This window comes from Dermacentor albipictus, chromosome 9 (assembly GCF_038994185.2).
Source record: "Dermacentor albipictus isolate Rhodes 1998 colony chromosome 9, USDA_Dalb.pri_finalv2, whole genome shotgun sequence".
NCBI classification, from domain to species: Eukaryota; Metazoa; Arthropoda; class Arachnida; order Ixodida; family Ixodidae; genus Dermacentor; species Dermacentor albipictus.
In genome coordinates, this window is record NC_091829.1 from 30,136,064 (window position 1) to 30,149,540 (window position 13,477).

At 54.8% G+C, this 13,477-nt stretch overlaps 1 protein-coding gene across 1 annotated transcript; it reads left to right on the forward strand.

The window, feature by feature from the left end:
- Window positions 1–8,404: 8,404 nt before the first annotated feature.
- On the forward strand, window positions 8,405–10,254 carry LOC135917974 (alpha-(1,3)-fucosyltransferase C-like). Its single transcript, XM_065451622.2, has 2 exons — window positions 8,405–8,751; window positions 9,480–10,254. Exons 1-2 carry the CDS (start codon window positions 8,405–8,407, stop codon window positions 10,252–10,254), a joined length of 1,122 nt encoding a protein of 373 aa, XP_065307694.1.
- Window positions 10,255–13,477: the final 3,223 nt, after the last annotated feature.

Consider the following 13,477-nt stretch of genomic DNA (forward strand, 5'->3'; position numbering starts at 1 on the left):
TCTGGCCGTACACGTCGCTGGAGGGGCATCCCGCTCGAGGATACGGCCCAAGAGATTCAGGAGAATGTGGTGCACAAGCATAACCCAACGGCCCTACAGGCAAACCGAATCGGTAAAACCCGATCAGTCGTCATTGCTTTCGAAGGGCACAAAGTACCCAATTACGTGAGATACGGTAACCTGCTCACGGAGTGCACGTTGCACAGAAAACAAATCGACGTATGCTATGCGTGCGGAAGAGTGGGCCACAGAATGGACGTGTGCCCGGATCCTTCGAACACGATCTGTCGAGGGTGCGGAATCTCCAACCCCGCCGAAGACCACAGATGTGTCCCGAAGTGTGGCCTGTGCGGAGGCAAACACCTGACCGCGGACAAGGCCTGCAAAGCCCCCTTCAAGACGCCCTACGTCGTCCGCCGGCGACGCTGGGAACGGCGCCGAGCAGAGGAAGAAGACGCCGGGAGAAGAAACCAAGACAAGAGAGGTCCTGCAGGCGGACCCCGCCGTAGCGCCTCCAAACAACGGGGCCGGTCACACACGCCAGGCCGGAGCAGCACCAACAGTGGCGGCGGAAACGGCCGCCGGAGTCGCTCCCGATCGAAGACACCATCCGGGGGCGGCAATGGCGGCGGCAACCGCCGCTCGCGCTCCCGGACCAGTTCGAGATCCGGGGCCAGTTCAAGGTCCCGGAGCGAGTCAACCGGACGCCGAGGGATCGCCGAGAAAAAGGTGGGCTGGACCAACAGGTCTCCCGTCGCTCGAACCAACAACACCGAGTTCCCACCGCTCACCCCCTCCCAACCCCTTAACTCACAAGCGAATCCGCAAAAGGACAGTAGCGAAGTCATAGAACTTAAGAGGATCATAGAGCGCCAAAACGCTCAGATCCAGGAACAGAACGCCCAAATACGGGCGCTTATGAATAAGATCGAAACGCTGGCGAATAACGGACGCTCGGCAAATGCAAGCCCTCAAAACAACAACACGGCGGCAAACAACGCCGCAGGCTTGCGCATATTGTCGCGGAGGGAACCCCCCTCGCCCCACCTAGGGCGGGCGGCGGGAGAGGCTGGGGTTACGCACAGTGCATCAAGTAATCAAGAGGCGATGGACGCCGAAATGAGCCTCGCGAGCGGAGAGCAAGCGGTGACCGCAGACACCGCGACCACGGCAACGACACAGATCCCGCGAGAAGGAGAGCTGACGGCCATTTTGGCCGCAATTTCCCAAATTAATGAAAGGCTAAGCAAAATGGACGCCCGACTCGAGGCTGTCGAGAGTCAGTCTCACGCGCGATCGGTGAAGCACAAGCGCATAGCGCCAAAAGTAGCCTCAACTTCGGTGAGGAACCGCTTCGCGTCCCTGAAAAAGGAGCGGTCCGAAAAAATCAAAGGCGCGATCGCGAAACGGCGCAATCGACTCGAGACGTCCGGAAAGGATGATGCAGAAGCCAATTAAGAAGCACAAGAAGAAAACTGGGGGGGATACCACAGTAATTTACCAATGGAACTGCCGAGGGATTCGCAACAAAGAAGCGGAACTATTATTACACATTGACGGGCAAGAAAACAAGCCCGATGTAATTGCGCTACAGGAAACAAACGGGAAACCAAGACTCCCGGGGTACGTCACTTACACGGACCCCACGGAGAATGGGACGGCGGTGCTCGTCCGCAGCAACGTGGCGGCAACTCAACATGTCACGGCGCAGGGTGGGTGCGAGCACACGCTGGTAGAAATTCATGCTAGAGAAATTGGCAGCTCGGGCAATTTATTTGTAATGAGCGCGTACTGCCGTCCGTCACAACGGCAGTACGAATTTGACCGCATCGTGAGCCAGGCGAAAGGGTTGGCGGGGACCAGGCCGCTCCTGATCCTCGGCGACTTTAACGCCCCTCACACAACGTGAGGCTATAAGTTTCAGTCCAAGAGAGGAAAAGCATTGGCGAAAGCAATGGAGGATCACGAGATGGCCCTCCTGAACGAGCCGGACGTATCCACCAGAAGAGGCAACAGTGCCGCTAGGGACACCACACCAGACCTGTCGTGGCTATCGGGCACGCTAGACGTCTCCTGGAGAAGCGAAGAAGTGGACCTGGGGTCGGACCACAGCGTGATTGGTATCACGATCCGAGGCTCCCGATATCGGGCTGTACTGGGGACGGCGCGGATCACGGATTGGGACAAGATGAGAAAGTTTACCCAAGAACAAGAAGAGGCATCCGAGGAAGAAACGGGACAGGCTGAAAGACAAAGGACCTACACCGATTGGGCGAGGGACCAGAAGAAGGCTCTAGATAAATTTACCCAAGAAATCGCAACGACGTCGCAGACACCGTACGTGGACGCCAGACTGACCCACATGTGGGCGGCCCGACACTCGTTGACGCGGCGGTGGAAACGTCAGAGACACAATAGAAAGCTGGCCAAGCGCATAGCAGTCTTGAACAAACAGATCGCCGAGTACGCGGCCAAACTATGTAAGGAAAATTGGCTGAAGACCTGCGACGGCCTACAGGGCAAGCTCTCGACGTGGAAGACGTGGTGTCTCTTGAGGCATCTGGTCGACCCGCTGAGTAGCAAAACTGCGACCAATCGCAACCTCACCAAAGTATTGAACACGTACGAGGCAGACGGCCGCAGGCTCCTGGAAGACCTGAAGGCCAAGTACCTAAAGACAGAGAAGGGCCAGTACCCGGTGCCCGAGAGGTACGAAGGACCCGACAACGAAGAACTGGACCGGCCGTTTACCATGATGGAGCTGTGGACAGCGATAGATGATAGTAACAAGAGAAGTGCACCCGGCAGGGATGCCATAACTTACAAATTGCTCGGTAACATGAGCGGTACAGCGGCCCGCGGCCTCCTAGAGCACATTAACGAAGCCTGGGAGAGCTCGCAGTTGCCGAAGGAATGGAAGGACGCCGAGGTCCGCTTCATTCCAAAGCCCGGCAAAGCCCTCACGATAGACAACATGCGGCCCATCTCCCTCACATCCTGCGTGGGGAAGGTGATGGAGCGCATGGTCCTTCGCCGGTTGCAGAAGCACCTCGAAGAAACGGATCAGATGCCAGAAACGATGTATGGCTTCAGGCAACATCTCAGCACCCAAGACGTGATGATCCAACTCCACGAACTGGTCGTCAAGCCGGCAACGAGGCACGCGCCGCGCGGGATACTCGCCCTCGACCTGAAGGGAGCGTTTGACAACGTGTCCCACGCGAGCGTGTTGCAGAATCTAAACAAAACCCGGTGTGGCAGAAGGACATTCGGCTACATAAAAGATTTCCTGTCAAACCGAACGGCGACTATCAGGATAGGGGAAGAGAAGTCGGACCCTGTCGAGCTCGGCGATAGGGGCACCCCTCAGGGATCGGTCTTGTCGCCCCTGCTCTTCAACCTGGCCCTGCTGCCTCTGCCCGATCTACTCAAGCAAATCGAAGGCGTGGACCACGCGTTCTACGCCGACGATATTACGGTGTGGACGGCCCGAGCCGGATCCGACGCCTGGATGGAGGAAGTCTTGCAGCGGGCGGCAACGACCGTGCACGAGTACGCAAAGTCGTGCGGACTGAGCTGCGCTCCCCAGAAATCAGAGCTGCTCATTATCCAACCGGGAAAAACCAAGAAGGAGCTGCCGCCGAACGTGATTATTACGATCGCCGGAACGACCATCAAGCCAACACAGCAGATTAGGATTCTCGGCCTACTACTTCAGAGCGACGGAAAGGCACAGGCCGCCATCACAAAGATCAAGACTACAACCGAACAGATACTTGGTATGATTCGGAGGGTATCAAACAGAAACCGAGGCCTTAAAGAGGACGATGCCATGCGCCTGGTACGCGCGTTCGTCGTGTCGCGGGTTACCTACTCCGCCCCGTATCTCCAGCTGACGAAGGCGAATAGGGACACCCTAAACACGATGCTTCGTAAGGCAACGAAACAAGCACTGGGCATGCCCATATACTCGTCCACGCAAAAACTGCTAGACATGGGCGCCCACAACACGGTGGAGGAGCTCATCGAAGCCCACCTCTCTAATCAGAGAATCCGGCTCAGTCACACGGAACACGGACGAGCCGTCCTACGCAAGATAGGATGGCAGATCGAGCCAGTACCCATCAAGACGGCCCTTCCGGAAGACTGGAAAATGACAATTCAGACAAAACCCCTTCCCCGGAACATGACGCCGGGCAAGGACGACGAGAGGCGCACCGCGCGAGCCAAAGCCCTAGCCCGTAAGCTGGAAGAGAACCCCAGGGTCCTCTACGCGGACGCCTCGCTCCGAAAACACAGTGACCGTGCAGCCGTGGTGGTTACTTCAAAAGAGAGGCTGATCGTCAGCGCGTCCCTGAAGACAACAGACCCCGCAGTTGCCGAAGAAGCGGCCGTAGCCCTCGCACTCGCACAGCCGAGCGTGGACACCGTAGTCACCGACTCAAAGACAGCCTACAGAAGCTTCCGCAGGGGGGTAATCTCCTCCGCGACCCGAGCCATTCTAGCCAAGCACAAGCCTCCGGGAAGAGCCATAGAGCTCATGTGGGTCCCGGCTCACTCGCAGGTAGCAGGCAACACCATCGCCGACTACCATGCCCGAGAAATGTCAATCCGGGCCGAGCACGAGCCGGCAGAGCTACCGCACCCGGTTACCAGCTTTCGGGACATTACCCGGATGTACCGAGAAGAAAGGTGCAGACTGCCAGAACCTCACCCCAAACTCACCAGGCAACAACAGACGATCCTGCGTCGAGCGCAGGCGGGATCGCTTGCGCATCCCGTACTGATGAACCGCATGTACCCTGCGGAATACGATATGCTCTGTCCTTTTTGCAGAAGGGAAAGGGGCACCCTGCCGCACGTCTTGGCAGAGTGCACAAAACTCAAGACCCCCCCTCCTCCCCTTCCCACCAACACCCCGAATCCCCAACCCCTTGAGCGATGGGAGACCTTGTTATCCAGCCCCGCCCTACCGATTCAGCTCGCACTGACGGACAGGGGCCAGGAACTGCTGGAAACATATGGGTCCCGTAACTAGGGAACCACCCCGTCTGGTGCCTGCGTGCACCACCGATTTATTTCGGGCCCAGTGAATGTTGCTTCATCATCATCATCGCTGGAGACAGGACCTGCTCGCCAACTTAACAGGATTGGTAAGTAGGAGGATCGATGGTTTCAGGACAGTTTCAGGTCTAGGAGCTTTAAGCTTTGGCTGGAATTGACGCTGGCAACTTTTGGTTTCTGTTCCGACTGGTTCTAATAACCCCACCGACCTCGCCAGTCATCGCTGCAGCAGAGGCGTCGAAGACATTGCCACGCTTACGCAGGACAACTAACCTGTGCAGACGCCCGAAGCGCCGACTGCTATAATTACTTTGCTGGTCTATAATTACTTTGCATCCCGACCTTGTTATTCGCGTCTAGGTATAGGCTTTCAACTGTGTTTACGCTGTGCACCTGAGTGACTAGAAAGCATCGCACATATTTACAGCATCTTTCAATGGCGTTGGTTAAGACTCGCTAAGCGCAGCGTTGCCTCTCGCGTCACTGACACCGGAGGTGTAGTGGTGACACGCGAACTCAAACGCGCGTCAGTCCACCAGTCGGCAAGGCTAAAGGCCACAGAATATCCGTGTCGCCGACAGCTGCCCGCCTTGTAAAAGCAAGGGAGTCTGCTCTCTCCTCCAGTCCCGGTCGAATGATACTTTGCGATCTTTTTAGTGATCTGTCTCTCGGTCGCAAAACTGCGACTTTTGCTCACCCCTGGCGATCCACAGGCGGCCGTTAATCTTTGTAGAGTTGTAAAACGATGCAAGCTAAGTTAGGACGCTTCGCCTCCCGTTTTTTTTTTTTCTTAGAGAACACCACTGCCTAATGTGTTCCCACGGATGTAGACCGACTCCGCAGAATGAAAGGAAGCGTGGTAAATCAGAGCTGCTTTGAGAATGCTAGGTGTTCTTTCGACGCATGGCAGAGCACCTCCTCAACGTTGGGGTGCACGCTGGGTTCGGAAGTAATTTCCTTAACGCCGCGCAATAGGTCCGTACCGTGACGGTTCGCTGTATACATTGGGGCCATAGTGTACGTACCACTGTGGCTATAATTAAGACCCCTGAAAAAGGCTAAAGGTAGCGACAGGCTTTTCTCTTTCCGCCCGAACCGGCGAGCGAGAGCAGGTAAGGAGGTCCGGCTCTAATCCGCGCCTCCCTGTTGGTGGAGCGAAGTCACGTGGTTGCGCTCATGCCGTTTCCATGGAAACAAGTGGGCGAGTGCCCTAGCCTTTGTTGTTGGTGGTGGTATTTTGTTTTTATTTGCGCCGGCGCCATGACGGTTGCTCTTGATCGCATTGCATGACCGGGGATATCGTGACCGCCGGGATCAAAAAGAGGGTGCAGCAAGGCCTAGCGGTGAGAGAAGGAGAGGCCACGAGAGGACGAATGTCGTTACGTTTAGTTTATCCAGGGGCCTTAGCTATAGTGGCTGTATTGTACTTGAACTAGAGATCTAAACCTATCGTAAGGCCGAAAGTTCGCAGCACTGACGACATCACGTAGGGAAGGCTGTGAAGCCGCTTGAGCCAACGCCCAAGCTCTTGAGAAAAATATCTTCCTCAAACATCTATGTTTGTCTCCCTTTACGAGCCGCCCCGGCCGCTATTTCGGCAACGGAATCCACGAACGCGAGCACTGCAAACTGCTGCTTCGAACAATCGTTAGCAGTAATTACCATTGTACCGACAACTGTTGGCACTCCCATGTGCCGCGATGACAGATAAAGCGTCATCTTTTACAACAGCTTGCTTATCAGTCCTTAGCGTGAACCCTGCAACGGGCATTAGTTTGCACGTGGCGGAGCGGTATTTGCATAAGCGCACGAATTTCCACGGTTTTCGTTATTCCGACCTCTTTAGAACAGTGCCATTTTTATGCCTTACAGCGGCGGCAGCATAATGGTGGTGCGAAAGATACGTACGCAGTGACGCTGTATGCGTAATTATCTTTTTGAACTCACGACGCATTTACGGAGCACTTTTAGAGTTAGAATGAGTGGTAATTGTTCTGTCGTCGAACGTTACGGCGTTTCTAAAGAGCGCAGAAGCGAACTTTACAACGTGTACAAAAAACTGTTGTGTACTTTACGAACTCTATAAACAATGCGACTTAGCGTACAAGATTCGTGCGGTTTGTTGCTGCCTGAAAAAGACAATAGGAGCGGATATTTAACGCTATTTTAGAGAGGAACAGACTGCACGCACCGACAACTTTCAGGTTCGGCCTGTCAACTTTTGGCGCTAAGTGATCTATCAAAGCCTTGTGACGTCACTGTCGCCGCGTTCGCAGAAATCATAAGCTAGGCAAACAGTTCATAACAGCACAAGAGCCGCCGTACTAATTACAACACCGCAACAGTCAACTCTAGAGTAGCAGACGAACAGGTTATAAAAGCGACATCAACGGCCAACGGTTGAACGAGAGTGGGCGCAAGCAGCTCCCATAGAAACCGGATATCTGTGCAGCATAGAGTTTCCTACAAAATTACTAGAGGGAACTCTGGCGCTGCAGTCGTTGTCCTACCATGGGAATGATGGGGAGTACATGGATTTGTCTGATCTTCGTGCTTGTGGATTCAAACGTTTTTGTGGCTTTGTATATTACGCTATATAAACCTTATTGTCGTATATTTTGGCGCAATTTATATTCTTCGAAGTGCAGAAGACGCAGGGAACGCGTACAATTCCTATTAATTGCAACTCTATGAGTAGGCCGTGGGTTGAACCATAAAGGCGTGTATCTCGTGCTCTCCCGAACAAACAAGAACCACGAGAGAGCGCGCAAGGCACCCCACGTACGTAACACTCCCACCCCTCCCACCCCCTTCCCGCTAACGACAATTACCCGGTCTTTAATTGTTTACTTCACGGAGGAAGGAAACTAAGGAGAGGCCCTACCCCCTCCGCGCGCTAGGAGAAAAGTGTGGCGGAAATGACGCATGGGTTCTCTTTTTTTGCTGCTTTTTTATTTTTTTTGCTGCATGGCCACGCCTTTTGGGCCACTAAGGCGGCGTTGTTCTGATTTTTTGAGCGCTCACACGTGTTGCTCTGGTAGGTTTCGTGCCGTGGCAAAGGCGCTGTGTGGGCGGGTTCGCGTTAGTCACCGTGTCTTGTTGCGCTGTGTTACCTGCACCGTGCTCTGCCGGATGTTGCGCGAGCGCGCGCGCTCCGCGCGCGAAACCACGCGCAGCGCGGCGTGGTTTCGCGAAAGATGTAAACAAGAGAGGAGGGTGGCACAAAAGGCGGAGCATCGCCACGAGCAACGCCAACTTCCGGCTTCACTTTTGCTTCACAAAGAGTGACGTCAGGGCCTCTCCTTAGTTTCCTTCCTCCGTGGTTTACTTGAAGGCCGCCATGGTTCCTGGCACGTCGGTACGCTTACATTACGCTGGCGTCTGCCTCATCTGCGTTTCGCTCGCCGTCGTCTTTGTTTTCTACGGCGGTGACCAAATGTTAGCCGTCAAACGCCACGCGCGATTAGCGAAAGCCAACCAGAGGCAGCAGCAAAGCAAGGCGGTCACCATCTTGTTCTGGACCAAGGTGTTCGGCGACTATCTCGAGGTGCTGTCCGATGCCGATAGCGGGCTCGTGTTCTACAACTGCAGCGTCCCTTGCTACCTGACCAGGGACAGGAGTCTGATAAGATCGGCGGACGCCGTCGTGATACACGACAGGGACGCCGACGGAAACGACCTTCCCAGGTAATAGAGTGCGACTCCGAGGCGCGATATTATTAAACGCTAAAGGTGCGTTCACACAGGTGGGAGACTCGCGGTCGCCAACAAGATCGTCGACAATCAACGTCGTGCAATAGAACAAAAGAAAGAAAGCCGTCGTCAGGCCCATCAGTTCGAGACCGATTTCCAACACTGGAATAAAAAAATGGCTGTGAATTAGCTAAGGTTAAGCCCAGGATGCGAAGCATACTAGCCGTTATTTTAACGCGACAGCTTTAAGGAGCTCGTGTCGCAGAAAAGCCGGTGTCGTCGGCGTCGGCTCAGGCGTGCGTCGCTTGCTCAGGCGCGCATTTCGTTGTCGCGCCGAACGCTGCGTTGCTCGACGCTCACCGCGTCCGATGCGGGGCGCGTAGTCGCTGCGCCGTAGCCCATCGTCTTGCACCCCTTGGCGGGCCGACGGGAACGCTGTCGCGTTCCACTCTTGAAGGCGAAGCTTAAGCGTCCGCTTTGCAGCTGTTATGACGTCATATGGTAGCTACGCGGCCGCGCACGGCGCAGCAAGGAAGAGCGTGGTTGTGCGGCTAGTATGCTTCGCATAAAAAATACTGTTTATGTGCTTTTCCTCAAAGTGTGCGCCAAGATATTCTATTGTTTCCTCAAAAACTTGAGTGACATAGTTGTTTTTTTTTCACACCTACAGAGGTGTCGCGACAGTAAGCTCAACATCCTCGTCAACCGCTCCTTTTCTACAGATACCGCGCAGAGCATCAGCGTTGGGTGTACTGGAATAAGGAGGCGCCCCCCAACAGCCGTATCGAGAAAATGGTGAGCCTCAGGGGCGTCTTCAACTGGACATACACCTACCGCCGCGACTCGGACGTGCCGCATCCGTACTTCTTCGTGCGTTCTGTCGCCCGCCCCAGGACGGCGCCACCAGCCGAGCACTCGCCCGCATTCAACCGGTCCAGACTGGTCGCCTGGGTCGCCAGCAACTGCCGGACCGCAAGCCGCCGCGAGAAGTTCGTCGACGCGCTCCGCAAGCACATGGCGGTAGACGCGTTCGGCTATTGCGGAAACCTCACATGCCCGCCGAACGAGAAGTGCTTTGCTCGTCTCGGCGAGAGGTACTACTTCTACCTGTCCCTGGAAAGCGCCGTGTGCCGCGACTACGTCACGGAGAAGCTGTACAACGCGCTCCGCTACGGCATGGTTCCGGTGGTGATGGGAAGGTACGCCGCGAGCCTGGCGCCTCCCGGATCTTGCATCGACGCGCTTCGATTCGCGTCTCCCGAGCGTCTCGCCGTGTACCTGAAGGCGGTGGCCGGCAATGCCGCGCAGTACCAGTCTTACTTCGCTTGGAAGAAGACGCACGAGGTCCGACGGCACGAATTCGACGATCACTGCGTCCTCTGCGAGGCGCTCGCCAGAGCTCGTCCAGACGAACGCAAGACGTACGAGGACATCATCGAGTGGTGGTGGTGGCTCGGCAACGGATCTGCCTGCGAGCAGTCGGAGCCGACCAGCTGAGTCTTGTTTTCGATGGACTGTCGAGCATGTCCCCTCCACCAGTATTGCCTTCCCTACTCAGAACCGCTGAGCCCAGCCATCAGTGAGGACAGGGTGGCCTACCCGCAGCGCGGATTGCCTACCCGCCGCGCGGATTGCCTACCCGCAGTGGTTCTGACATTTTGTTGCCGAGCAGGTATCAGGTTCGATTCCCGCCCACATTCCTGCAAAGGGGGCGGGAAGGAGAAGTTGTGTGACTAGCCGTAATACGTGATGGGTCCTTAGATGCAAGGTTGTGTGATATAATAAATTGCAGAATGCTTATCTTCATGCGCTTTAGTTCCTTTATGGATAGATAATTGAATGCAATAATGCACATTTGAAGGCATACAGACCATATGTATGGTATATATGTTCAGTTCTGGCCGAAATGCCCATCGGTTCGGCAGCACTAGCAGGCAGCAGCGCACCGTCTTCTTGGCTGTCACTGATGACGACGAGCAGAGGGCGATGGATAGAGAAGTGCGATGCATACGGGTCAGGTCTAAAGTGTCTGACTCCGCGGGGCAAAGATGCGGTCGCGCGCACTCCCGATCGGTGCCGTAGTTACCATGGCGACATATGACCAATCGGTGTCAAACGCCTCCCTCGTGTGCTCCGAAAACCACGCGGTCTGGCGCTTCGAGAGCTTCGTGTCGATGTGTCGTTCCCGAGCGTTGTCGCAGCAAAGTATGAACAGTCTTGATGTAAGCATTTTAATGAATCGCTGCACTATCTCCTTGGTGGCCCCGCGACTGACGTAGAGGATGGCGACGGCGATGTTTTGTCCGTTGTAGGTTACGTGATCTATGCAGACATATCCGACGCTGTTGTGGACGATAGCGTATCGTCCATAGTGTCGCGCAATGCCTTAGTTAGATGTAGTTGTAGTAAATGCAGATCCGTGCGATACACTGGCACGTGCCCACTCTGGAGGATTGGCCAACAAAACCGGGTAGGTCAAAATGAAGTGCAAAATAAGGAGCGAAAATTTTATATAACAAGTAAGTTCGAATCGAAAGGTAGGGATTGGAGAACCTGCCTGATTTTATGAAAATGAATATTGTGCCTTAACCGTGTAAAATAAAACAATTCAAATTCGATTTGGCGGAGAGAGATGGAGGCAGATTTTGTATTCAGAGTTTAAATCTCATTCATCGTAAAAGAAAATCTTGGATGTCAACGCCAACATTCCCGTCGCTGTGCCCAAGTGTAGAGGCAGCCAAATACAGTGCATTTTGAGCAGTTAGATCTAACCTAAGAATGTGGAGTGGCGTTTCTAAGGTTCGTTTTCTTAAAAAAGCCTACTAATTGTTACCTCAATTTTTATCGATTAACATATTGCTACGGGGTAGTATTTCCAATGACGAAGGGCCGAGCAGTAAGAAGACGACGACGACGATTAGAAGCTAGCGCGGGCTGTTGCCTCTTGGCCAAGCGCAGCGTATTTTCTTGTAAATATACTTGTACATAGCTTTTAGTCTGCGTCTTCCTACGGAACATATCTGGTATCCCCTACCTCGGATTGATGACGCCCTTGATTGCCTCCACGGTGCTCGCTATTTCTCCTCTATTGCCCTTCGCTCCGGCTACTGGCAGATTGCCGTGGACGATCTCGACCGCGAGAAGACTGCCTTTGTAACAGCCGACGGTCTTTATCAATTCAAAGTGATGCCGTTCGGTCTATGTAACGCTCCTGCCACTTTTGAACGCATGATGGACTCCCCTCTTCACGGTTTCAAATGGTCCACGTGCCTGTGCTACTTGGACGACGTTATAGTATTCTCCCCAGCATTCGCTACGCACCTCGAGCGCCTCTCAGCAGTCCTGGACGTTTTTCGGCGAGCCGGTCTGCAACTCAACGCATCGAAGTGCCAATTCGGCCGTCGCCAGATTACCCTCCTTGGACATCTCGTTGACGCGAACGGAGTGCAACCGGACCCAGGCAAGATCCATGCTGTTACGCACTTCCCTGTTCCAAAGTGTGTTAAGGGTGTGCGCAGCTTCATCGGCTCCACCGTTTCGTGAAAAATTTCGCGGCCATAGCACTACCACTAACCGAGCTTTTGAAAAAAGACGCCCCTTTCCAGTGGGGCAATAACGAGGCCTCTGCATTCTCGCTTCTAATCGATCTTCTCACAACGCTTCCCGTTCTGGCCCATTTCGGTCCTTCTGCGCCTACCGAAGTCCGTACTGATGCCAGCGGTCACGGAATTGGCGCAGTACTGGCACAACGCCAGCGTGGCCACGACCGTCTTATCGCTTACGCCAGCAGGCTCCTCTCGCCCGCGGAGCGCAACTATTCCATCACTGAGCGTGAGTGTCTGGCCCTATCACGACACTATCACGCGAGCTCTCCCTACCAGTTGCGCCACTGACGTCGCGGACTTTCTCTTGCGTGACATTGTCTTAGTGGATGGCGCCCCGCGACAGCTGCTTACTGACCGTGGTCGTAACTTCCTCTCGAAAGTTATCGCCGACATTGTGTGTTCCTGCTCTATTCCGGCACGACACCGCCGGATTTTCTCCATTTTATCTACTCTACGGTCGCGAACCGACCTTGCCCCTTGACACGGTACTTCCTCCTGCTGCAATCTCAACAACCGAGTATGCGCGCGACGCCATCACCCTCGCCGACCATGCACGCCAGCTTGCCCGTGCTCGACCGACGGACTCGCAAACCACGCAGCAGCATCAGTACTACGCCCGCCACCGTGACGTACAGTTTTCGCCTGGTGCACTCGTGCTCCTGTGGTTGCCCTCTCGCCACGTCGCCCTCTCGTCACGTCGGCCTTTCATAAAAGCTCCTTTAGCGATACACAGGGCCCTACCGCGTGCTGCGCCAGGTGACGCCTGTGACGTACGAAATTGCTCCTGTGAGCTCAACCTAGTCATCTACTCTGGCATCTAGTGATGTCGTGCACGTCAGTAGGCTCAAGACCTACTGCACTGCTTCAGACTGCGGTCTTAAATCGCTCCGGGACGGCGCTTTTGCCGACGGGGGTAGTGCTACGGGATAGTATTTCCAATGACGAAGAGCCGAGCAGCAAGAAGACGACGACGACGATTAGAAGCTAGCGCGGGCTGTTGCCTCTTGGCCAAGCGCAACGTTTTTATGCGAAGCATATTACGAGAGCTCAACCCAACTCCTCAGGCGCGGCGGTGTCGCCTTCAATGACCTTTGACCCCATGCCATACCACGTGA

Excerpts from the sequence above, each read along its gene's own strand:
- LOC135917974 (XM_065451622.2), top strand. The coding sequence starts at position 8,405 with ATGGTTCCTGGCACGTCGGTACGCTTACATTACGCTGGCGTCTGCCTC. Across the intron at positions 8,752-9,479 it reads GACGGAAACGACCTTCCCAG|ATACCGCGCAGAGCATCAGC; the intron begins GTAATAGAGTGC and ends CCTTTTCTACAG.